At 40.4% G+C, this 27,147-nt stretch overlaps 1 protein-coding gene and 1 long non-coding RNA gene across 9 annotated transcripts in view; one reads left to right on the top strand and one right to left on the bottom strand.

Moving 5' to 3' along the window:
- Positions 1-331: 331 nt before the first annotated feature.
- On the bottom strand, positions 332-10,452 carry LOC132514736 (uncharacterized). Its single transcript, XR_009538914.1, has 3 exons — positions 10,334-10,452; positions 1,936-2,029; positions 332-412 (listed from the first exon to the last, which is right to left on the bottom strand). It is a non-coding gene; the product is annotated as an uncharacterized LOC132514736 (long non-coding RNA).
- The window catches only part of NFIA (nuclear factor I A), a 393,406-nt gene continuing 375,621 nt past the window's right edge, over positions 9,363-27,147 (top strand). For all 8 annotated transcript variants that reach the window (XM_060139908.1, XM_060139906.1, XM_060139907.1 and 5 more), the window contains exons 1-2: positions 9,363-9,731; positions 15,176-15,707. In XM_060139908.1, coding sequence (XP_059995891.1) covers positions 9,705-9,731; positions 15,176-15,707 — 559 coding nt within the window. In that variant the 5' untranslated portion in view covers positions 9,363-9,704. The remainder of the gene's footprint in view (positions 9,732-15,175; positions 15,708-27,147) is intronic.

The following is a 27,147-nucleotide window of genomic DNA, read 5'->3' as shown; positions in this document are numbered from 1 at the left end:
TGTATAGTGTGTTCAGAAAGTGAGGAGAAAAGTGCGTCATTTAGCGTGGATGGGACGAGGGGGTATCAGAGAGAATTGAGGCAGGAGGAGAGTCTGGAAAAGGAGGGTGATAATAAAACCAAATGTGATCTGTACCAAGTTGGGGGAAAACCATAACATTTTAGAGAGAAATCCAAAGGTATCATGAGACTATTTTATAATCTTGACTCTTAGTTATAGTAAAGGCTAGGCTGCTATATCAGAGGCCTCAGAACACAACAGTTTAAATATGATCTAGGCTGGAGGAGCAGCTTTGCTCCATGAGGTCGTTTAGGGACACAGGTTCTCCTACCTTGCTGCTCTCTTGTCTCCTAGGGCATTGTCCTGGTCTTTTTCACTGAAGTTCAGTCTCTAACATAGCCTCACTGCAGTCCTTAGGTCAGAAATTGACAAGAAATTTCTTTGAAGCAAGTGACATGGAGCTTGGACTCAGAAATTCTGCTCCCATTCTATTGAGAAGAACTTAACCATGTGTCATGCCTATCTGCAAGGAAGGCTGGGAAATATAGGCTCTAAACTGTTCATCTATGTCTCCAAAAATAGAGAACAGATTTAGGGGAGACAATAGTCTGCCACAACTTGCTTATTTGGAAGCTTCATCAAATCCTAGATTTAAATTTGCTTCTAGTATTTATCCTTTATATTGCCATGTTAGATCTCTAAATGCCAGTGTTGATTACTTAGCCTAAAAAGTACTTTGGATGATCTAGGATTTACCAAGCAAATCAAGAAAATGTGAAATATATCTGTGTGTTCAACATTCAACTTAGTTTGGAAATTTAAATTTATTATGAGAAAAATATTGCAATTCTGAATCATGTTTCTAATTCTGTAAGACTCTGATGTTCTAGTCTCCATATCAATGCCCTGCAAGAGGATTAAGTTTTTATTTGGGTCAACAAAGCAGGATTCCTGGAAGAGCCTACTATTTTCAATGCATAAAACGGGCCTATGTGGGAACATGAGGCTCTCAATGGGGTTGACGACTCAAAATCACCCTATTCAATGTGCAGCTGATTTTCAGTGGGGCTGAAGTTACTGGAACACAAATTCAGGGTGTGGGAAGAGCTAATAGAGAGTAAACAGTCAATCTATGTGAGCTCTCGTTATGGTTACTGTTTTATTTTAAAATTATTTAATATTGGTAGGTTTAAGGATATAGAAGTGGCAATTTGTGGGGTAAGGAGAGCCTCTTTCACTAATAGGTCTTATTATACATCGGGTGGATATTTGAACTTTGGGGAGAGGCTGGACAAATTGCACTCTTAAGTTGTCCCTGTTGATCAAAGTCCCTAAAGTAAATATCAATGGCGCGTCTCCCTTGCTTCCTCACCTCTCTCCTACCCTCTACTCTTGCCCCCCTTTCTCTCTCTTGCTCATTCATTCCTGCTATGCTATACAGTTCAAGACTTTATCTTCTCTCACCTTTTTCTAACTGGTCTCTTTGCCTCCATTGCTAGCATGATGTTTCTAATTTGCAAATCTTTCCTTGTCTATCTTTTAATTAAATACCTTTCATGCCTCCCTGGTCCCTCAAGCAAAAGTTTAAATGGCTCGCAAGGTTCTCCACCATCTTGCCTCAGTCTGCCTTTCTAACTACATCTCTAGTTACTGTAACACAAGCTAATACTAGCTAGAGCAACAAGCCACAATCGAACCCATCCCCATTCTCTGGCCCATTGCATACACTGACATCTCTGTGCTTTCCTGGACAGGAGTGCCCTGCCCCTTGATTGTTCACGTGGCAAATTCATACTTTTGGCCCAACACAAATGTCATTTCCCTTTTTTAGCTTTTTATCTATACATCCAGGCAAAATCAGTCATCTGTGTTCCCATTGCCCTTTATGTATATCTAAGTTGGACACAGCACTTATTACATTACATTGTTATTTACCTTTATGTCTTGTCTCTGCCATGGGACTGAAAGCTTCTTAGAGGCAGGGATAATATCTTATTCTCTGTATCCCCAGCTAGCACATTCAATGTACCTAGAACATGGTACATATTAAACAGTAATAATATAATTATTATAGCTACCGTATATTGACCACATATAATGTACTAGGTAATTTACAAATGTTCTTAATATGTCCCATTTTTCAGATGAGGAATCTAAAGCTTACAGAGGTGAAATAATTTGCCTGGAGTCACATAGTAGGACCAACATTAACACCTAAGTTGGACTCCAAAGCCTATACTATGTTGTTAACTAGATGGAGATATAAAAGTTCACTTTGGAAATTGTACTAACCTACCACATTAGGCTAAGTTAATGAACTACAGACATTGTACACAGAACTCACTGTTACCACTTACTGACAAGGCCTGGCTTGCTTAGCATTGGGAATTATTCAGACCATGGCCTCTACAGAGCAATGCAATACAAGGTGATACCTCTTGTGCATTTCAAAGGCTCTTAGCTCTTGACAAAACAGACCTCCATTCTCACAATAGGTCGATGTCCTATTTTACAGGTGTTATGTAACCATCTCAAGATCACGCAGCCCTAGCACCAGCTGAACTAGGCTTAGAACTTTTTTGATTACTTAAAAAATTATTTTTTCTTTTTACTTAAGCCACTACATCTCATCAAGTGTATTTCTAGGGTGAAAGTAGTATGCCAAGTGGAAATGTATGCTCAGTGGAGGAGGCCAGGATTAAATGCCACAGACTTCCTAGAGCCAGACAATATCTGAATCTATCAGCGGCAGACCAGAACAGCCAAGCTTGCTTAACACCAAGGGCAGCCACAGTACTAAACCTCCCAGCAATGCTGCATCAGTTAGCGAGTTGTGAAGTGCAAGCCTACAGCCAAAAATGTGGTTCAAAATAAAATAGGAGGTTTCTCTAACCTCTAATTTAACTGTGCAAGGTCCTGTTATTAATTAATTAGGTACCTTCACCAAGGACAGTTAAGAAAATCAGACAACTGCCAGGTTGCTTCCTATTCCTCTTGACTTCTTATTGGATAATTTTTATCAAGTGAGCTAAGCACACATTCTCACGTAACTCAGTTATTCAGCAAAACGTCCTACGCTACTTAACTGATGTAAAGCAAACACATTTAAAAAAAACGCAATAGCCCGGTTGTGAAGATTTCCAATTAAAGGGACACTCTCCCCACACCACCACTGCATCAATGGCTAGTTTGTTGTTTAAAACAAACACATGAAAGGTTGACATTGAAATATCCTGATTACATGATCTTAAAGGGTCTGGATTAATAAGATGAATCAGTGAGATGAAGGACTTAATATTCCAATAATTGTGGTTTAACCCTCCTCCCCCTTTAAATGTCGAGATTCTTACAGCTCTTCCTTTGGGGGGATGGGAGGTAGAGGGGTGCATTAAACTTTGTGGAACCCAGGTTTTGTAAGGCTATTGACAAACCAGACAATTGCAATTAAGTTAGAACTTCACTGCATCTCCTGCTTTAAAGGAAGAGCTTTATTCTTGAGAGAGCGCACCTAACAATTTTATGTCAGCCATCTGCAGAGAGCAGAGTCAACGCTTTTTCCTTTCTGAACCTGGAGCAGAAGCTTTATTTCACTGCGAGTTCTCTGTGACATTTTGCACTCTCTTGATTTAATGAACCAAAGAGGATCTTTAACTCTTGGTCTACACCAGTGCAAATAAAGGTTAAATCTCTCACTAACCATCATGAACTAGCCTAATAACTCACGAGAGGTTGTGGAAAAAGAAACCGAGAAAGCAGGTGCGCAGACTTGATTAAAACGTGCAAAACCCGCACAACCGCAGGCAAAGGTACTATATCCTCACATCTCCCTAGTACCGGCTGTGAGGTCCGCAAGCCGGGGATCTACTACTGCGCCAAAAACACCATCCTGAGAGCGGGGCCTACTAACACAGGGGCTTTTCTTCCGAACGGTGTCCCGACCGGAGCTTGCGCTGAATGCCGGGGCTCCTATTGGCCACACGCCGTGGGGGAGGAGGAGACTGGCGGGGAGAGCGCCAGGAGGAAGGGAGAAGGGGGCAAGGCCTTTTCCCTGCCCCCTCCCGGCCCCCTCCGCAGGCAGCCGCCGGCGCCTCTTGCGTGGTTACTATGCAAATTGCAGCGATTGCGGAAATAAACAAGGGAGTAGGGACGGGAGAGAGGGACTGCGAATCGATGGCAACTTCTGCAAAGTCTCGTACAATCCAAAGCACACAAGGCAAAACCAGAGAGAATCTGAGAACCAGCCAGCCGGGGTTGGATCGCTTTCAAAAGAGGAGAGACAGTGAGAGAGGCAGAGAGCGCGCGTTGCAATTGCAAAAGCCTCCTGATTTGGAGTAAAAAAAAAAAAAAAAAAAAATCTCCAAGAAGCCTGCAATTGGCCAACAGCTTAAAAAAAAATCTCTTCCGGGTTTTCAACGGTTCCAAGTTTATTTAGATATCTTTTCTCATGCAAAGAAAAAAAATGGGGACAACAAATGAAGCAATTCGTCCGAACATTTTAAAGTTTCTCACGTACTCTTTTTACATTGCAGTGGTACGTGGTACATCCTTAAACTTTCTATTTTGCGTTTATACGATATGTGTTTTATAAACAATAATGGTAGAATGATTTTGTTTAATGGCTAAGACTTTAAAATTTCTCTAGCTTGCATATGCATTGAAGTGACTGCTGGGTAAATGTCTATTGTAATGGTTTTGTTTTAAAGATGTAGCTTTGTGGATGGCTTTTTTTTCTTTTTCTTTTTTGCTATGTGCATCAGGGACCGGGTTTCCTTTTTTTTTTTTTCTTTCCTCCCCGAGATTTGAAAAAAATTGCTGAGCTTGACAGATTTTTTTCCTCCTAGCGCTTGCTCGGTTCCAGAAGGGGGAAAAAAATCCTGTACGTGCTCTGTTCTGTAAAAAGACGTCTGGCCTCAGCAGTCAACCTAACCCGAAAAGAAATGTCTGGACCCGGAGAGTAATTGACTATTCGATCCTCTAATCAATGGGACAACATGGGAGATTGACAAAAGCTTTATCCAATCATATCCAAGCATGGGTGTACAATGGCTCGCAACAGCCAGAGGGGGCCGGGCAGAGAAGATCTGAAGTTCTCTGCGGCTCTGAAGGGGATGGTGCGGTTCAAGCTGTCAAAGCTACAAGCTCTTCCGGATTTAGCAAACACAATAGGAAAGAGTTTTCGAGTTTAAGAAAAAAAAAAAAAAAACAGCGTGGGTTTTGTTTTGTCTTGTTTTGCGTGAATTGTATGCCTTCTTCATTGCCTTTTGAGAAAAGTTTTTAAAAATTCTGCTAGAGAAATCTTTAACTTTGCATGAATTGTTATTTGTAAATTCAGGGAAGTTGTTAATGGTTGTGGAAGGTGAGGTTCAACTTTTAAAAATGTGTGGCTTGAAAACTGGGACTGTAGTGAGCTTTGGGAAGTAATATATTGCACAATTAGCCTTGCAACACGTCTTACTCTGATTATCTTAGAAGCTTTGGCTTTTCAGGTACTTTGAAGGAATAGGCAAGCCTCTCTTGAACTCTAAACAACAGTTTTAAGGGAGAGAGACTGTTTCACAGGTGGACTGACAGCTGTTTTATACATTTGAAAGGAAGATGGGGAGAAAGAGAGTGTTGTTCTTGACTTTTCTTGAATTCTGTTTAAATATATGGTCAGTAGCGAATAGGATCTTGAGACTGGCCAAGTTCACGTTTCTTCTTGTTACCACAACAACCCCTGTGGAGGGTGTGTGTGGAAGATTGCTGACTCGCTAACTCTTAGCTGGAGTCTGGCCTCTTGGACAAGTCTTTGACACCAATCCAGTGGAAACCAACTGCGGTAGCTTGTCTTGGAGACAGTAACTGGCAGCCTCTGACTAAAATATATCCATCTCTTCCTTCCCTCTGAGCTGTGTAGACACCTAATTCTGTTGGGAAGTGAATGGAAAATAATATAGGCTCTTTCCCATCTTTGGCTTAAATTCCCATTGAGCTATTTCCCAGGGCTTTAGGCATTCTAATCAAATCTGGCCTGGAAATCTGATGTAAGAATTCACTTGGATGCTCAGTTCAGGAACATGATTCAATTTAGGAATATATGCATATAAGAAAATCTGCACACAAGTGACTGTAGGTCAAAAAACTAGAGAAGAAAAATGTTGGAAGCTGCTAGTAATAAAGTTAGTCTTGGTAGGAACTAGAGTAAATGGCGTTGTCACTTGCAAACCCCAATTTTACCTTCATTGCTTTGTACATTAAAATCTAAATCACATTAATAAGATCTTCCTATTAAGTAACCTCCAAAATGAGGTATTTGAGATGTACATATAAGTGAAACCTTATTGACATAATTTATATATCTAAGAGGATTTCACTAAAACTGGCAAGGTAACATTTCTGCAAATAAAACACAGCAAATGCAAGGCTGGGCTCTGTGCCAGGGAGAATATGGATAGCAGAGAGCATGACAGGAGCCTCCTTTGCGCAGAGACAATCCCATTTCAAGGCAGCCGCCTAGCACTTGCAAAATAAATGACTGGAGTGGTTATTTCCAATAAGGGGTTTATCCTTCCTAACAATGGGTCACTTATACGATTGCAGTAAACTAGTTTTTGTACTTCACCTGTGTTTCCTATACTGTTCTCTCTACTATCCTTTCTTTCTTCTCTTCGCCCTCCATCCCTGTTCTGTTTCAAGGGTCTTAGTATCTTTGTGAACTCTGGACAAGGATTTACTTTTGCAACTTGGGACGTAGGGGAGAGGGTTGGAAAGGTTTTCTACCCCCAGTCTGCCCTTTGAGGAACATCTGTTTCTTTGTGTGTTTAAATTTATGCTTGTTGGAGAGAAAGTTACCAGAAGCCTCTCTGTAACTGTAACTCTTCTACTGTATTTTTCGCAGTCCTGTTTCCAAAGGCTGTAGTTGGAACTGTGCTTTGTAGTGTTTCCCCCGCCGGCCCACCCCCCCCCACCTCCCGCGGGGGAGGGAGCGGGAGCTGGCGGAGGTAGGAGAGAAAGCAGGAGCGGATGTGCAGGGCTTTGGTGCTGAACTTGGATCCAGCCCTTGCCTAGAGGGCGCAAACAATCGTCCCATATCCAAAAGTCTTACGAAGGGCGCCAAAAGTTACTTAAGATAATATTGCTAACCGCAGAAAGCTGGAAATCGCGGGCACATCCACTGCTGCAACAAAAGAAGTTTTCAAAGTAGAAATAGCAGCATTAAATTACTTTTCCCCATTTTTTTTTAAACCAGGGCGACGTGCCAGCCCTTTCTAAAAAATTATTTTCCTTTTTTTTGAGATTCAATTAAAAGTCAGCATCTTTGCTGTTTTGGGAAGAGGCAGATGTGAAGTCTATCTTTTAACACACCAAAAGAAAGATTTTAATCTGCTCTGGAAGAAAGCTTCCCAAGAGTACACACTCGGAACAATAACTTCTCACTGTGCCTCAGTTACATGTTGGAACCGTCAGCCAGAAACTTCTATCGAGGAAACTTGGAGCGCGTTGAAGTTATAGATCCCAGCGAGGGTTTTCGTGGCCAGGGATGTTGTCTCCGTTATTCGGCTTGCCATTTAGGACGTTTCTCCCCTACTGATAATCCAAGAGGAACCAAGGAAAAGCAGTTGTGTAGTCTGGGAAGACGGGGCTCTCTCATTAAAGGTTTAAGTCATTATTTCCCCTCACCCCTTAATAAATAATCAGAGTTTTCCAAGGAGATTTAGAAGCGGGGTGGGGGGCGCGTGTGAAAATGGTCTCTTGAGAATTCAGGAATTATTCTGGCAATAAAGTAACTGGAGAACAAGCATAAAATCACGTTAGAAAGATGCAGACTATTTCAGAGAACTTTGTTTTCTCCAGTAGCATATTTCTTGCTCCTTACTTTTAAAAAGGGGGTGGGGTGGGGGAGAGTCTGAATGAGAGTGGCCTTAACATGTCACCTCACCCTCACATGCTGAGTGGGCATTCCTACAGTAATTTCCTCTTTTCAGAGGCTCTCTAGCTGTGTAACCTCTACCAAGGTGCAGATTCCCCTGTCTGTGTGCCAGAGCCTTTAACGTGATACAGTCGTCTTTCCTTTTGGAATCTTGAGAAGGATTAGAAAATGCAGCAGGCTGCAAACTAGAGTGAGGGAGATGAGGAGGAAGAAATGGGATGGGGGTTTGGAGGAAGGAGGTATACTTTTTTTTTTCTTTCCCATCAGTGAAGACAGCCTAGAGAGAAAATATGAGGTTAAAAAAAACTGGAAAAGCAGGCTTATTGGCAACTTGCCAAACCCTAAAAACCACCCCCTCTTTTGCCAAAACAATACTTTAGCAAACCTAAAATAATTGCAGGAAGCTCTTTTCCATTTTAAGAACTATTACCTGGGGGAGGGAAAAAGAGGGGATTCTTAAAAGGCACCCTTCCAGAGGTGTCTCAGGAACAGGGACAGTAATGATAGCATGTGTCCAGTTCTGGGCACGTGTTTGTGGACCAGAATATCTCCCTTCCCTAAGGGGACATCCCTTTCACATTTTTTTTTTCTTCCTAAAAAGAGAAAGATGTCATAGCTAAACCACTGTTGTTTCTGAACGTGATAGAACTTTTTCTATGGCGTCTGTGTTCAAACCCACTAGTTTCACAGTCCTGGGAGGGAGAAAGCTAGTTAATCTCCGCCTCCCTTTCTCCAGACACCACCCCCCCCAGCCCCCAAATCCGGTGAATCTTCCTTGTGAAAATTTCCCCCACCACCCCCGCTTCTGGAGGCCATAGGACTGAAGCTGCACAAAGTTTGCAGGATTTTGTGCATAATTACCTCTGCCGACGATCTATTCCCACAAAAAGCTTCGTTGGAGAGACTACAATGCTTTGAGCCGTACCGCATTTCAGAAGGGAACAAAAGTTACCTAGGAGGTCTGATTTTTTAAAAATATTTGCATACATGCAAATTTGCCCCCCCCCCGCCTTCTCCGCGGTTCTCTACGTGCCCACGCAGCGAACCGAGGGGTGCAGGGCAACCTGGCAAAGTTGCCCAAGTCCTCCACCGAGGTCCGCGAAGGTCTGCGGCGGGGGTTGGGGGATGGGAACGAGGAAAAGTAGTTTTGTTTGCTTAAGCACATCCTGTGGCAGCCTATAGCTGCCCGGGAGTACAGACTGTAACTGCTCCTCACTGCGTTACCCAGTAATGCGCTGAGCGGGGACTGGGGGGGCGGAGGGGGGTGCCGAGCGAGCGAGCGAGCCAGGGAGCGAGCGAGGGAGCGAGAGAGCAGCGAGCGCGAGCGGCCGCGGAGGCTCGGGACCCGGCTGGCCGCGCGGCGCCGCAGCCGCCCCCTCCCCCACACCGCCCCCCCACCCCCCCGCGGCGGCGCGAGCGGGCGGCGGCCGTGCGGTGCGGTGCAGAGCGGAGGCGGAGGCGGGCGCGCGGGCAGCTCGCGGGCACCCGGCCGGCGGGCGCGGGAGCTGGAAAGGGTGCGCTATGCCTTTAACGCCCGCGTACAGTAGACATGTATAGTGGAGTGTAGGGAAACTCTAGGCGGGGTTAAAGTTCAGCTCATGGAGCGGCAATAGCGCTGGCTGGCTGCAGTTGAGCCGAGTTGGAAATGTGAACGCAAGAAGCAGGCTTGATTTTTTTTTCTCCCCCCTTCTCTCTCTCTCCTCCTCTCTCCCTCTTTCTCTTTTCTCACCCGCACTCACGCACACCTCCAAACCGCACACCCAGACGCACACGCACACCCCACCGCCGGGCAGTGATGTATTCTCCGCTCTGTCTCACCCAGGTAAGCAGCTGTTTGGATGCGGAGGGGCTGTGGGGGTCGGAGTGGCGGGGGCCGACCTGGAGCCGGGCCGGGGGTGCCGGGGACCCCGGCGCCAGCAGGGCCTGGGACATGTGTCTCGGGGTGTGCCCGTGTCTGCGCGTGTTTCGGGGTGTGTGTGTGTGTGTGTGTGTGTGTGTGTGCGCGTATGCTCGTGGAGGGGGGGTGGTGGAGAAATACAGCTTTAAGAAAGTAACTTTGTTTCCATGCGGGTGCATTCCTCTTGCACGGCCATTTGTGTGGGCACATGGCTAATGGCGCCCTCTTATTAATGCGTTAATTAATATCGGGGCGATTGACTGCGGAACGGCGGTGTTTTCGGACGCCCCGCACGTGTTTCGGCGGGGTTGCAGCCCATGACACGCTGAAATCTGGACTCAGCGTTTCTGCAGGCGCGAGGCCGGTTTCTGTAGTTAACGCGGCGCCTGGGGAGGGGGCCGCCGACGGAGCCCCCAGCACGCCCCGCACTCGGGGCCGCTGCACCCTTGGCTGCGGGAGAACTCGGGTCCCCGCGCCCGCTGCCCGCCCGCTGAGCCCGCGCCGCAGCAGCCTCCCCAAACTCTTACTTTTGTTTATTGTTTGTCAGCCTTTGGGGTCCGGCCGCGGGAGGGACGCGGGCCAGGGCCCCCGCCGGGACAGCGCCCCTTGGGCATGGGCGGGCGGCGGCGAGCCGGTCCCGGGGCTCGGCGGAGTGGAGCTGCGTGGCCCCGCGTCCCCCCGCGCCGGCCGGGTGGAGCCTGCGTCCTCGCCGCCAGTCGCCCGCTCGCTTTCCCGAGCGAAAGTTTCGGTGTCGGGACGAGCCCACGCTGCGCGGGTCGGCGAGCGACGGAGGCCGCGGGCCGGGGCGCGCCGGGCGGAGTTGGGCTACCGGCCGCGAGCCTGAGCGGCGGCCGGGCCGGACGCGACTCCCCCCCACCCCCCCCGCCGCCGCCGCCGCCGCCGCCGCCGCCGCCGCCGCCGCCGCCTCCCGCTGCTGCCGCGCGACTCGGGCCGCCCAGCGCACAGGACGGGGGCAACTTTTCCCTCCGACCTAACTCGGAGCGTGGGTCTCTGTCGCCCCAGCGCCTCTCCTTTCCATGCCCTCCCTTTCCATCCCTCCCTTGTCTGCACCACCCCCAGGCAAAATATTGCTACTTCACGGCCCCAAGTTTGGTCCCTTTTGAATATATTATTTATTTTCTTTGAGTAAAAGGCATGAAGCTAAAGTGATCTTGCGCTAAAATTTTTTTGAAGAAAAGTGTGAGCCTTCATACTGTTTTGGTACATTGCGATCTGACCATTAATCACCTAGATGAAGTTTGTATGCTTCATATAAAATGTTTATTCACCACTCCCTTCAAAAACCTGCTACCACCTCTTGCTTTCATTTAGCAGGAGATAACGGTTTAACCGGAATACTTTCTGGAAGACTAAAAAGTATCCATAGTTTCTTCTCTCCTCTCTAGTTTCTGGATTCATTTCCCACATGACATGCCTTCTTATTGCAATATCTAACAGTCATCTACCGGCTATTTGATCTCAGAAGACTCTTAAATGCATCTTCTATGTTGAAATGGTCTGTTTGGGATTTAGGCCTAGCATTAATAATGGATAGCAGTTGCTTTTAGTTATTGTAAAAGTTTTTTATTTTTCCCTAACAAACTTCCAAAGTTCCTATTTTAGTAACTCGTGGAAGTATGGAATGAAACTTTTCCAACCAGTTTTGGCAAGGTTCACAATTGCATATGGATAAGATGCAAAGTGTAAGATAATTTGAATGAGTTATGACTACAGTGAAAATGCTGAGATTCAAAGGCTGAAGTTCTAGCTGGCAAAAGTTTGCAACACGTAGAACTGGTAGATAATACCAGTGTGCTGCCCTAGTGGGGAAGGACCTTAGCAGACACATTAGCGTCTTCGCCAGTGAGCTCTCAATAGATAAATTTGTATTTTGGGATGGTGCATACATGAGGATACCTGTGTACCCATGCAGGCCCAGGGCATAGTCAGGTATTTAACAAAGTTGGATTCTTTTGGTTCATGAGCTATTATCACATTAAGAAAGTTTTTTTTTTTTTAAACCTATTTGGCAGTGACATTTAGTAGGCCTTCTTCTGGAAACACCACTAAGAGAAACGCTTACTTAATGTAACAGTTTGTAAAGAAAATGTACACTAAATAGTGAATGAGGGCCATATATTTTATGAGTTCTTCTTTTAGAAATTGATTCACAATTTATTTAACTTGCCGGAATATTTATAAAGCTTTAGAGCCAGTTTTAAAAAGAAAAACTTAGGTAGTTTATTGGTCATTAAAGAAAGTCCAGTAAAGCGCAGTGATAAAAATTACTCTAAATGAAAGAATAAAATCCATATACGTGTGCAATTTTTAAAAACTTTATCAGGAAAATTCCAGACATCGTATTTTAATCCATGTGGACACATCTTAACCAAATCATGTACCTGGTCATAGAATGGTAACAGTAGAAATTTATAGGTGAACCTTTGAAAGAAGTAGTTCCAAAAATATCAGCATTCCGTGGTTCCGAAACTTGGCTTACTTACAAACAGATGAACGTTGAAGATGCTGATTCAAAGTCCTACCACTTTAGAAACAGGTTTTCAGGTTTGTTTTTATTGGTGGCCCATAACTTTCTCACTGAGTACATAACGTAAAATATTCTTTGTTTTCTCTTGAATATTTTGAAATATTATATAGCTTATGGCGATATGTGCAACAACATGCTTTATAAGGGCATACTGTTTTGTTTTTAAACTAATTTATGCTGTGCCTGGGCATTTCCTGCAAGTGAATGATGTTCTTTAGTTTTGATGTTCTGGAATATTTCTAATTGTGCATTGAGAAGTATAACTAGCCCTTTCTGTGTGTATGTGAGTGAGAGTCATACAAAATATTGTGCACTTCTATTGGCACATTCTTAAGACCTTTGGGGAGTAATAACTTGTAAATACTTTTGATGTAAAACTGGGAACTTAGATTATTCTTAATGATTAGTTGAGATAGTTGGCCTCATTTAAGGATTTTTATGATGAGATATATGGGCAGTTGGTTGGCAGGTAAAACAAAATCCTTTTGAACACGAATGCACGCAGTTCGCAGTTCTCTGAGAAGCATATTGGGAGTATCTTCGAACACTTAAATGTCACATTAGAAGGTTTATTTTAAATGTTTATCATCATTAATAAAGCTCTTTAATATGACAAGGTTTTGACATAAATATGAATTGTTTGGAGCTAAGTTATTCTTTGCATTTTAAAATGGGGCTGAGACTTTAAAATGAAATCCTCATTTTGGTGAAAGCTCACTTTGTAGTTAAGGTAGACTCCGGGCGTTCTTTGCATAATTCCACAGAGCCTTGGTCCCTAGCATGTCTTGTGTATATAAGAAAATCAGTCAATGTGAAGGACTGTTTCAAACCCCAAATTTATGTATTTTAGAGCATTTCAAGGATGAGCTCAGAATTTAGTAATGTTTAAATGCTTTGCAGTTTGGCGTATACCTTATAGATAAACTGTGACTTGAAAAATGCTCCCCCCACCCCATTTCTCTCTTCTAAAGTACGGCAATAGGAAAGATTCTCAAACATCAGAAATTTTAAAGTGCTAATGGTGTATGGGGAAGAATAATAGAATTCTTGTATTTTTCTCTGTTATTTTCTCCACTTAAAGAATGCACATGTGTTGTGAAAGCTGACTTCTCTTTTGGATTCTTTTATTGAAAAAGAGCAGTTTTCAAACCTAAACTTGAAATACGGAGCCTGAAATTTGTTGAGAGAGGAAAAAAAAAATGTTGATTATTGAAATGATTTAGTGTGTATTATATTAATATAACCTTACTTTAAAAAAAAAGTCATATGTAGTGTTTAAGTGATTGATTATAACTTACAATATTTTAACAGGCTTGATTGTTAAAGTATTTCACCAATTTTAAGCACTCAGTTTATATTTGAACGTTTAAAAATTAATAATTGCTTTAATAGTAATAATATTTTGGACATTACAGTTACTTGTGCCTCCAAAATATATTTAGATGGATATTACAAACCAAAAAAGAATGCATTTTATATTTGTCTGTCCTACACCCTTTTAAAAAAAGTCATCAAATATCTCTTTGGTTTTCTTATCCTCATTTATTTGAAAGTAAATAATTTATCTTTTGGGGGGAGGGTTGTGCAGTGGAGAGAAGTTAAGATTAGTAAGATTACTGTGGGTTGGTTAATCAAAAGTTAGATGTACTCAGAAAGCTTTGTGGAGTTACTGTTTAATTTTTCTTTAATTTTATATTTCTACTTCCTAAGAAAATGTCAAGTAAAAGAATCAAACATTTTCCATAAAACAGTAAGAAAAATTTAAATGTTTTAAATTCAATTTTATTTTCAAATTACTTGGATTTTAAGAGGCAACCATGAGGGTTTCCCGGGAGTCTCGTAAACATTGAATATACCAGGTTCCCTGTTTCTCTGTGAGAAAAAGCCTGAAATATTATTTTCAAAATTTGAATGAGTATTCTGTTTTTTCGGAATGATTATTACTGAAGGTATTTCACAATCAGATCAGTAAATTGAATGTGTTTAGTTGCAACCGTGTTGTCACAGTGACGCATTCTTTACTATCTGGCTTGTACGCTTTTCTTTGTTTTTTTTTTTCCTTTTTTCCCTGTTTTGTTTCATTTCTATAATATCAGCAATTATGTCTTGAACATAGATCTTTTATTTTAGTCTGGTGAATATCAAATCCATCTCTTCTTTTGTATATGGACCTGCCAAATTTTTCTAAGTTTTTGACTAAAAAAAATTGTGTGTAACTAATACTTAGAAAGGAATTAGGTGTTACCAAAATGACTAAGAAACAGATCAGAGTCTACATCAGAGTCTACTTTTAGAGGGGAAAGTCTTTGTTTCCATTGATCGTAGAGATGATTTTTGCTCCTAGACTTCCATAAACATTGACTGGCATCTAAATGTTTAGGATTTGCCAATCTGGCCGCCGAGCCCTGGCTGTACTACAAGTAGTGAGGTCAAGGCTGGAGCAAAATTAGATATGCCTTCCTTGAAATAGGGTTAAGATTATATGTTGTTATAAACATTTCGATAAACTTCACTTACTGTCTAAAGAACCTGGGACCTAGGCCTGACAATAGAACCTGGTACACTTCCGTGAACATAACAAAACATTTTTTACTTTTTAACAGTTTTCTTCTTTAAGATTGTGAGACATGATACCGATGAATTTCTTTTCCCCCCTCTTGGACTTCCCAAAGGGATCCCACGTATGATTTTGGTAACATAATGCTTGAATCAAATTTCAAGTGAAATAAGGATATATTTTTTTAAAGGTGAACACCTGAAGAAGCGCCGTTGCCTTTTGTCTTCATTATAGTTATATTTTTGTCTTCATTCGTTTCCTCAGGATGAATTCCATCCTTTCATCGAAGCACTTCTGCCCCACGTCCGAGCCTTCGCCTACACATGGTTCAACCTGCAGGCCCGAAAACGAAAATACTTCAAAAAACATGAAAAGCGTATGTCAAAAGAAGAAGAGAGAGCCGTGAAGGATGAGTTGCTAAGTGAAAAACCAGAGGTCAAGCAGAAGTGGGCATCTCGACTTCTGGCCAAGTTGCGGAAAGATATCCGACCTGAGTACCGAGAGGATTTTGTTCTTACAGTCACAGGGAAAAAGCCTCCGTGTTGTGTTCTTTCCAACCCAGACCAGAAAGGCAAGATGCGAAGAATTGACTGCCTCCGCCAGGCAGATAAAGTCTGGAGGTTGGACCTTGTTATGGTGATTTTATTTAAAGGTATTCCGCTTGAAAGTACTGATGGCGAGCGCCTTGTAAAGTCCCCGCAGTGCTCTAATCCAGGGCTCTGTGTCCAGCCCCATCACATAGGGGTTTCTGTTAAGGAACTCGATTTATATTTGGCATACTTTGTGCATGCAGCAGGTAAGTGCAATGGTGAAAAGTCGGTCCACTTTCTCGCGTGTGCTTTTTTTCCTGATGACCTCTGTATGTGCTGGGCCATTCCCGAGCTCCCTACGGCAGGCCATGTCCACATGGACGGTGTGGTATCCAAGGTAGACCAACATCAGAGTAGCCAGATCCTCCATTGTTTGAGGTTCCACCTTCATTCAGGTGGAAAAGCGTAGCTTGGAGAGCATTCTCGCTAAGTTTAGTTCTTTTGTCAAGTAGTGTTATCAGAGGTGTTAGTAGTCAGTTATGGGATATGTTTAAATCACGTTTTTTGATGAGGGGTGAGAGAAGTCTTATAAAAACCCTTGTAAGAAAGAGTCTGTTTTAACTGGCAAGTGATCTAGTTAAAAAGCGTTTAGTTTGGTAGTGAGGCAATATTTTTAGTTGCTTTTCTTCTGGGAGTGTTTTTATCTACTGGGGTCTCTTGAACCCCCCTGCTAATTAAGAAGAGGTTGGAGGTAAGATTGCTATCAAATCGCTGATCATTTATGAAGGAAAAGGAAATCACACTAGTACAAACTTAGTAGCTTTGTATTAGGAATACTTAGTGTTGTTTACAATAGCTAAGGGAAAAAACAAACCAATTCTTTAAGTAATTGATGGAAAGATTAATCTTAAAAGTAACCAAACCTGTATAGTGCATGAGCACATTGAGAAATAGATATTGATAATTGATTTGGTGAGTTGCTTGATTTGTAATAAAATTCTTTATTGTTCCAAGGCGGTTTTCAAGGCATGCTTTACCTGTGCATAGTACAGCATGCAGAATAGCATTCAGGATAAAACTATTGAGGACTGGATAAAATAATGCATTTTTACTTTGTTCCTCTCATCTTGTTTTAGACAAAAGGCTCATTGTGTTACCTGAAAGCTCAGGTCTTGTGAAACTTGTTGACTTTTTATATGTACATATCGGTCTTGCTAGATTACCTTCATGGCAGTTACTTGAGCCAGATGGAAGGAAGAAGGTTGTGGAATCCTACCAGTAGGTTGTTTTGGGGTTCATGTATTTTTTTTTCATAAAGGATAGAGAAGATGTTACCTGTAAAAGCGATACTCCATTGTTTTGCAAAACATTTTCAATTCTAAAAATATGAGCTCTTAGAAGTCATCTGATATCCTATTCTGTATTATTTTTCTCAATATATGTTTTAGAAAGAGAACTTTTGTTATCCATCCGTCCTTACATAAGAAACTGGAGAAATTTACTTTGCAAGCATGTCACATCATCATTTGCATTCTGTTGGCAGGGGATAAATGAGTATTTTAGAGGATGTGATCTGTAAGTGTTTCAACTATTCGGGTTTTTGAAAATGTATACTTAATTATAAGAAGTGCCTGTTGCTTTAGCCAGTTCTGGGTAGCGAAAACGAAAAGGCAGCACCTTTCAGATGACCTCTGAACAGGAACAAGTGGCCCTTTCTTAACTCCCTGTTAACCCTATTGTTGTTACTTTATTTTGTCTATTGAAAAAGCAGAGTTAAAATTTTTTCAAAATTTATTTGCATATATCAGTGGAGAATCTACTAGGACAAGGTGCAAAAAAAGTTGTGGGTATTATATGCTTTGGGGGAGCACTCTCTAAAAATCTTGTGTTTCATCTCTTTGATATTTGGAGAAGTAAATAACATAATAAATGCTCTAATGGACCAATATAAGAAATTGCAGGTGTCAGTGGGTGATGCCCATCATAGTAGGTGCTTCCTTACAAGGTAACATCAAAGCGAAATACCTGTTATGCGTTTACTGGTGTGAGCAGCATCTCTTCTGATTTTTAGATGTGAACGTTTCCCTTAGATTCACAGAGACACGGCCTTCCTCGCTCTCGCCGTTTCACGTTGGATTCTCTCTCGCTATTGACAGTTTGTGCCTGTGCTGTGGCTCCAAATCCCTTGAGCCATCATAGTTGCTGTGGTTTCAATGACCTGAAGGGTGATGTTGGTAAAATGGCAGGTAGACTGTTGCTTAGAAGAGTTAGCATCCTTATTGCTTATGAAAGATTTATTGCCAGCACTGTGGATCAGACTACCTTTCGGTTCGGTTTTCCTGCGCCTCCCAGAATCCCTCGGTCGCCGGAACGGTGGCCAAGTACAGGCCATTGGCTCTCCCTGCGCAGCCGTGGCGCCTCTGTGCGCACCAGGATGGGTCTGAGGGATGCTCAAGGCCTTTTGTCTGAAAATATCTCAAATGTGATTTAAGAGATTTAGAGACCTGTTATTTGTGGAAGGGAAGCTGCCAATACAAATAGGAGGTAGATCGGTCAACTCACATACAACTGATTTGACAAGCATCTGTTATAATGCTGAAGATTTGTAAACACTAAACAATGTTTTTACCTCCTTAAAAGTTTTGAGAACTTGCCAGTATTGGCAGGAGGCAGAGACTCTGAAATGTGCTTCAAGAAACATGCCAAAACCATTGTGGCCTTTTCACCTATAGTCTTTTTTTTTCCTCTCTTTCTTTTACATGTATTTTTTTTCTTGCAAAATGCCATTTTTCCCCCTTGATGGCCACAGGAAGATCCTTTTTTTTCTTTCTAAAAATGCATATAATAATTATTGCTTCATGCCTCAGCCTCTTCTTGGGAAGGAAGTTGAAATCTTAGAACGCACATGTAAATACTGGAAGTTACTGCAGAATCAATTGTTTTTTAAAAGCGGAGGTGATTTTTCTAAGACGTATTGAGACGCTAAAATACAATACATAAACTGCATTCCTTTTTCTTCTCCTCTAAATCCAGGGGCGTTAGAACTGTGTGAATTTTGTGGCTGATAACCAGTAACAAGTGTAATGAAATCGGAGTGATTCCATAAGCCTGAGAATTTCATCTCATTAAAAGTATAAAAGAGTAAAACCATTTTATGCCTTTAATTTGGTCTCTCTTTGAGTCGTTCTTCCCATGTATCGTATGACAACTTTGAGATATTATGGTATTGTGGTAAATGGTGTTCTTTGTGGGCATGTAACAGTAAAGCTAATTTATGACCAGTCTTTACCAGATGATCTGTATCAGAATCTACAATATACCCGGCACGTGGCAAGGTCACAATTTAAGTTGTTAAGGTCATAACCTTAGCCACCAGGCATTTGACCTTTTAGATAAAGTTAACCTTTGTTCATTAGTAGGCACTCAACCGAGAACTTTCTGGAGAGTTTTTTTTTTTTTTAAACTGCTTCTGTATAACTTCTGGTAATGTAATCAGATTCTAGAAAGATTTTCTGTTGAGTTAGTTAAATTTTGTAAGAGGTTAGACTTTTTAAGGACTCATCTCTTGGATAGAGGTAGGTTGCTGTATCTAGGCCATAAAATGACTTTTTATAGTTATTACCTGCTGCGGGTAGAATGAAAGCTGAGGTAGCTGTGTGGAGATGTTTAAAAACTAAAATTAAACAAATAGAATTATGTTTAATTCAATGAAGGCCTTTGCTAATTTTTGAGTGGCATTAGGCCCCAAAGCTAAATCACAATGAACATCTTCACTTTTTGCAGATGAGGAATTTTTTAAGATTGGAAGTATTTTTAGTTACCTTAAAATTCACTCTGAAAGACTAATACCTGACCAGAATTTGTCAGGTAGTTGCTGTAATTGCTAATTAGCCAGGGATGGAGCGAATTGAACTTGTCCTAATGGTAGCAGGAGTACTTGTTAGTTTCAGGGTAGAAAGTGAATGCGTTTGCACAGTAGTGTTTTAGTTTAATAGTTACGGATCGCTTCTATGGTCTCCCTTTACTACCTTTACTTAGTGTTGCTCGGCAGGAAAGGTCCCGTCTCTTACTGAAAGAGTTGCGGTGTCTGAGAAGCCTGGTGCTGGTCCTGGAAACCTGACAGTGGTGTTACTGACGACCACATTACCTGTACCATATTGTCCACTTAATTATGCTGTCCTGAACGCTCATTTCAAATTATTTACATTACTGCTAGTTCTGCTCTGATAGGCCACGTATTATTCCATTTCAGCAGAGAGAGAGAGACTCCCATTCAGGTGCATTCTAGTTGTAATTTGGCTTCGTGATTGCCATTCCTTCATATAGTAATAGAGAAAGCCGTGATATGCAGATAGACCAGATGGTCATGTTGACAGATTGAGAATTCACTTCCTGCTGCTCCAGAGCAGGTGTAAGATTAGGAGTGTCTGTGTAGGAACGTGTGTGCGCTTTGTGTGCATGTGTGTGCACATCCAGGCTGCACACAGAGTGCTGGTTAGAGTAGGGGGAATGATTTCTTTTTTTAAAAAGCTGCTACCTTAAACACAGTGTAACTGTGTAAGGTTATCAGTGCATACAGAATAATAATTGTAAAAAAATTTAAGTTGATAATGTTAGATTGTTACAGTTTACAATTTTATGCCAAATTAATTATGATAATTTTTAAATTTTTAGGTAACTTACCATGTTAGTTTGTGGCAGGATTGTATATCTAAAATATATTCAATATATTCTGTTAACAGGGGTTTGTGTGTATGTGTGTTTACACTCAAATCCAAGACTATACATTATTGAATTAAACTTCTTCATTACCCTAATAAACTCCTTAGTAGAAAGTTGTGTAGTTAGTTTCTGTGATTTATAATAATAAAAAAACATATTTGGAAAAAGAAGGGGTAAGATTAATATACAGTGATATTTAATGAAGACAGTAAGTACCACCCTATCTCAAACTCTAACCTTAAACTAAAGGTGGATTTTGTGGCTGATTGATCTACTGTAACGTATTGGTATACGCACACAGTTATAGAAAATGTCATTTATCTTTCTGTTTATCTTTTAATTCTTTAAGGGAGATAGCACAATCAATCAACAAACTTGAGATTAAATATGGCTTTTATATCCTTGAGTATTTTCTGCATAACTTGAAGATAGTAACAATATCCTCTATTTAGAACGTAGTAACAATACCCTTTATCTAGAATGTAGTGAGGAAGATGGAAGTTGAAGGATAGAGAATGTAGAGGTATAGGGAGGTATAGGTGTTCTTGAGTAGAAGGGAGGTCAGCTCATTTATGGCTCAGAGGTTTGAGTGTTGGTAAGAAATTTCCCAATGCTGCTGGCTTGGATTTGCCTTGTCTGCTTTTCCACCCAGTGATGGATAGCATTAATTTGAACCTATTTAGGGCTAGTGTGGGAGAAACCACAGCCTTTGTTGTGGTCACTGGTATACACAGTAGGACTGGTTGTTTTCCTTGGTTAAGGCCTCAAGCTGCTTCCAGAGGATGCAGAACAGCCTGTCGGTTTTTTAAAACTTGCACAGAAGCAGCAACAATTCTAATTGCTCACAAATGTTAATATAGATTATTGAAAACAATTTTGAGGTTAGAATAGAAGAAAAAACATAAAATACAGATTGCGTTCATTGAATGTGCTAAACACCAGTTTGTTGTCATTTCAGCAATTATTTCTCCATGGTCGTTTAGAGGTCAGATCTTGCTTTTAAATATATTATAAATTGTAAAGCCTTGGAAGGTGATGTCAGGGGAAGGAAGAAGAAGTCAGGTGGAGGAGGAAGAGAATGAATAAACTGACATGCTTTGTTAAGAGAAACATAAAACCGTGAACTTAATGGCAAATGGAGATGCTCTAAAAAGTGTTTTGGTTTAAGTAATGACTGTAAAAGGATCCCAAGCAGCAGGATATCTAGTGGAGAATTTTATAATCCATCTCACCATCATTTTTGCATAGTATGCTTCAGATTAAGAGACCTGTTGGGGGCTTTGGAGTTTCTATTCAGATTGTTAGAAAGAAAAGTTTTGCAAAAATTCTTTGTAGGGTCTAGGGGTCTAGTTAGGGACACTGTGGCATGCATAAACTTGGAAAAGGGGCTATTGAGATATTCATTATTATTACCATTTTCCTTTTTAAGGGGTAACCTACAGTGTTGTCAACATTTTAGCTCTCTCCCGCCAAGGCAACTGTAAGATAGAAATGATTGATCCAAACTTTGGTGTCCCTGAACTTACCAGAATTCTCCAGCTGCTGCTAAGATAGAAATGGCTTTTTCCCTAGGCATTTCCTAACATATTAGAAAACAGTGCTTCATGTTTTGGTATGATAATTCCGCAGGGTAAAAGTATATTTTATCTAATGGAATTAGTCTTCTTATTAATACTTTAGTGAAATAAACATGGCTTATGAGCCAAAGGAATAATTCCACAAATGACAAATTGCTGCTACTTTCTAGCAGAGGATATTTTTGCTTTTCTGTTTGTAAGACACTAAATGAGATAAGATTGAGAGAAATAAGTTCATTTGTGTTATGTATTTTGGCGAGTGTTGTTCTGTGATATATTGCTAATCTCAATCTCAGAAATGATCAGGATGATCATAATAACTGGAGTTTGAAGTGGAATAGCTTTAATGTTTTTTGAGAACTTTAAACTATTTGTCTTAAACTCTTTGTCTTCATGTCTTACACATATTTTCCTAGTGATAAATTTTGGACCTAAATCGATTGAGAGTAGAGAGAAGGAGATGGATGGAAGAAAGGAAGGAAGGAAGGCAGGCAGCCAGACAAATAACTTTTATTGTCTATTTTGCAGCAAGTACAGTCCTAAGTTTTGCCATACATTGTAGCTTTCTTTTATTTTTTTTCTTTAACTTCACAGGAGTATTGTAAATAAGTAATTCACTGTCCGTTTGGACAGGTGAAAATCAAGTCTCAGAGGTGCCAAGGGATTTGTGCAGAGCAAGATTAAACCCAGGCCTCCTGATTCCATATCCTATGCTTTTAAAAACAAAATTCAGATCCATTCTATATCCCTCTCTATATCCTGTTGTCTGGCGTTGGATGTCACTTAAGTGGTATCACACACCCACCTTGAGTCAAAGGGGAAATAAAAAGTCAAAATCCAAACCTTTCCCACGGAGATAGTTTACTGTGGAGTTTGGTTTTAGCCGCAGAATGAAGCCACACTTGGTTAGAAGAGGGAGAAATGGTCTCATGCTTGTTAGTGTTGGGGTCAAAAATCTGGAATGACTTGTTCTTTCTTGTTTTTAGAATGTAGAAGTTTAGTGAATAGAAGCATTATAACACAGGTTTAAGAATTTTTTTTTGTAAGATGAAGTTAGATGAATTGGTTCTAGATGCTTTGGTAAGCCATTGAGAATTAAAGCAAGCATTATTTTAAAAATCAGAACTGCATGTAATATTTTACTAGGTAAATTTTTATGCATTTTAAAATATGCACAAGAGATGTATTTCTAACGTCCTTTGATGATTAGATTTAAAAGTTTTAAATTTACTTTGTATCCAAAAGTTTCTGTGATTATGGCTGTGTGTAATTATTTAAAGGAGAGCAAAAATGTAATTTTATTAGTTAAAAAATTGTTTTTTAACTTAAAAGACAAAGGAAGAAAATTGAAAATAGGGAAAAGTTTCATTTTAACGCCCTTAAATGACTAACTGATTTATTGATGGATTTATTTAATGCCCTTATTTTCACTTCTTTAAACTTTGGCAAGATTAGTTCTTAATGACTTTAGTGCAGAAGTTCAAAGCCTCACTCAACACGAATTTTATAACTGTAAATAGAAAAAAAGATTATAATTATAACATACTACATCTATTCATTTTATGTATGAATTCTTCTAGTGTTTATTTTTTTAAAAAGCTGCTGAACTGAACTTATATTAAATAAAATAGAAATGTGACTTTCTTTTTAAGTTTCTTTTTTTTTTAGAAATGCTAATAAATCTAAAAGTTAGGGTGTGGAATGTCAGTCACCCCAGAAAGGGAAAACTGAGGTGTGTGATAAAAGTGATTAAATTGGAAACAAAAGAGGATTGCAATTAAAAAAAATAGGACTCACACCCCATTGTCCTCTCCATCAGGTTCCATACTTCCTACCTTTGATGTCTCTGATGAGTGTTTCTGGTGGTCCCAATAGCTTATGAGTTTCCAAACAGAAACAATTTTCAGAGCATATATATTGATGTAAATATTTTAATGGCTATTTTTGAAATATTCTATGGGTTATAAAAGCCAGATGAAATAAAAGTAGCAATAAAATGTACTTTAAAAATGAATAAGATTTAACAACTTGTATGTATGTCTGTGTAGCATCTGCCATTGTCAGGCTGTTGTCTTTGTTGCTATGGTTTGGGTGATTTTATTTCCTTTTGTAATTTTGCCAGCCTGTGATTGGCTAATGCAACATGTTCACGCTGTTGGGGAAGATGTATCTGTGGTGAGTTATATAGCTTTATCCAAGGGGTAATTTTTGGTAGGGAAAGGTATTTGTCAGTGGATAATAGGAACTGTGGTGCTACAATATCAATTTTAATTGGATTTTTAAAATTAGGGACATATTAATATGGGAAACTCAGAACTGTCTCTTCTGTGTTATGTGCCTTCCTCTTTCCTCTTCCCCTATTGGAAGCATTTAGAATTCTATGTATTTTAATTTTAAAGGGATTAGTTATTTAAGTTTAAGGTCCCACATAAAGTGAATATTGTATGTACGGGATCCCATCATTGTCACTTTCAAATATTCCATTGCCTTTCAAAGGAGCTGACATTACAAGTCCTTAGGTTGACAAATTCTCATCAACTTTTGTGAAAATTTTGGCTGCAGAAGGAGTAAAGTCAAAAGAGGGCCATAGACAGATGGATTTCAGTGTTAAGATGACATCAAGCCCTTCTTGTGGCATTTTTAAACATTCCAAATGAATGAGGAATGGAGATGCTTACAGAGCTTACTGTAGAATAAGTAATTAAGATACTGTGCATCTGCATGTAAACCTTCGTAGCATACTATTCAGCAGAGCTGTATGGGCTCAGATATAATAGCAGATGAACAATGAAAATCGTAAACATCTTTTATGCTGAGTATAATTCATAAATAATATTAGATATAAAAAAGTGTTGATGGAAAACAGTGTATACCTGAGAATATATTTTTAGCATTAAGTAATTGGAAGTTAAAGATAAGTTGGGTTACAAACACTTAAGATGAAGTAAGGATTCTGGATAAGAATTTGGCAAAAACTTGTCTGCATCTTTGCAGGACTGTGGCACGATTTTTGCATGGGTGTCTTTTATATAAAAAGTACTGAGTTACTAAAGTTTCTGATCGATTCATTTAGTTGGCTTTTTCTCCCCTTCTTTTAAATGGTGGAGGTTCTCTTTGGGAGAGTAGTTTCGAGTAACTTCTGAGAATGAAGTCTTTGTAACTTGATGCTCTTCAACAGCATAACTATTGTTGTATGTTCCTGTCCGGGAAAGATAGTCATTGCAGTACTTTTATTGTATGGCCTCTTAATATGTGACAAGGACTTTTATTAAGAATTCTTTTTTCTTTTAAATGTACTTTTAGAAGTCCCTTACCCTCCTGACCCAATCAGGGATTACAGTGGTTTTTAAGAAGATTCAAATGAATTTTTATTTTCTTGGCTCATTTACTGTATAGACAAAAGTCTTATTTTTTTTAAAAAAAGGCTCTGGAATCACGTATTTTAGATTTTCTGTAAAATAAAGTAGGAATAGAAATTAACAGAAAAGTGCCATCTCATTGGGCCCAGGATGTATACAGTTCTTGGAGAATGAGGCTATTGCAGCCTGAAATTTTAGGGTTGAAGAACTAATTGTTCTGAAGATATTTGCCCCTCATCTCAGAAAAGACGGCAAACATGCAAAATGGATAAATGTAATCCTTTGTACTTTTACCACCTACATTTTTAAACTACAGTGACTGTGATTTCTCCAGAAAGGTCAGAGGTTTCAGACAGAAAGCTTTGTGATTCTTCAAAGAGAGACATTTTCAATTTTGCTATCTAATGACTGATTATGCATAGCTTTTAACTTTATTTGCAGTTGAGCCTCAGAGGTGCTGGGATGGGGGTGATGCTGAGTAAGTGAGGCCGGGTCATGAGACAGCGGAACTGGAGGGAGACAGCTAGATGGGAGAGGAACATAGATGCACATCTAGGGATTTGCGTGTTTGGCCCTTTATTACTGACACCTTTTAAAAAGTGAGAGCAGAGCAGCTGCAACGGTACGTTTTGCTTTGTGCTAGAGCGTTCTGTGACAGACTCTTAAATATTTTGGGCACTTGAAGGAGTTTACATAGCTGGCTGCCATTTTTTAGGATTGGCTTTGTTGGTTTTCTGAATTGTGGATATGGGTTTCTTTGACTTTATGTGGGTTTCTTTGTTTCTGTTTTGTTTCCCTTTTGGACTTCTCCAAGTTTTGGAGAATTTTTCATGTTGGGTGGTAGGGGCGAGTGGAGTTGGTAGATGGCTTTTGTTGTGGTTTACTCCTGTTATTCAGGAAACAGAGGTTCAGAGAGTGCTCGTAGCTCACTCAAGGTCACGCCAATGGTAGTGGCAGAGCCAGGATGAAAGCCAGATCTGTCAGACCCCAGACTAGTCTCGTTAACCTCCATGATATTTAAGTTGGTTCTTATACATTATTTTATTAGTTCTTCATATAAACCTTACCTTTTGGGTAGGGGAGCTTTTATAATTGCCTTTATGCTGCTGAGAAACAGAGAGGCTGAGTAATGTGTCCATGGTACATGGTTAGTAAGTGGTTAGGGCTGGTAAGTAGGTCTGACCCTTTTATGGCCTGTTTTTCTCTCTCAAGTGTTTCCCAGTATTATCATACTCCCTAAGCTCTGCCTTGGAATTTATGGATGGGGCTAAAACTGTTCTCTGGCAGTACATTATAGTGCTGAAAACCATTGTTTTCTCTAAAGTTTAAAAAGTGGTGAGCAGCTAGACCTTGTCCTGGTTTGTTAATAGATTCAGAATTTTATACCTTGAAGGAAACTTAGAGGAAACCTTCATTTTGCCGGTGAAGAAACTGAGTCTATGCATCCCAGGAGCTCTGGAGATAGAAAATTCTTGTATAAGTTGAGGAGCAGTTGTGGCCTGTTATCATTTGCATCAAGGTGGATGCTCTTTGGTTGGTGTTGGCATAGAAGATGTATTTTGGTTGCCTTTATTGACAGTTTCCACCATGTCCTTGGCAACTCAGTTCAGCAAACATGTTTTGAGCGCTCACTGTCTGTTAGGCACTGTGTTAGGTGCCAAAAATACACAGCTGAAGAAAATACTGGGAGATGAGTTGTTGCTATCTTAGATGAATTTTCCTCAGAAACTAAGATTTTAAGGCTTTCAATGTTTTAAAATTAGGATTCTCCCAACTAATAGCCCATTAGAAGTTTTAGACATTTGCAGAACTGGTTGTTGATACTATCTTTTTCCTGTACAATTGGTGTACATTGAGGAATTCTATCATTTGGTGATATTACTACTAAGTGTTAACTTTTTGGTTTTATTATGTCAGAAATACCTATGTAAATGGAAAGAAAACCTAAGCAGACACAGAACAGGGCACAGGTGTTTTCTATTATTTAATAGTTCACCATAGCACGTCTTCTCTAGAGAAAGCTGGTGCACAAAAAAAAGTTCTACTTT

This window comes from Lagenorhynchus albirostris, chromosome 2, assembly GCF_949774975.1.
Source record: "Lagenorhynchus albirostris chromosome 2, mLagAlb1.1, whole genome shotgun sequence".
NCBI lineage: Eukaryota > Metazoa > Chordata > Mammalia > Artiodactyla > Delphinidae > Lagenorhynchus > Lagenorhynchus albirostris.
The sequence above is the reverse complement of the archived record's forward strand: the minus strand, read 5'-3'. Positions and strand labels throughout refer to the sequence as shown.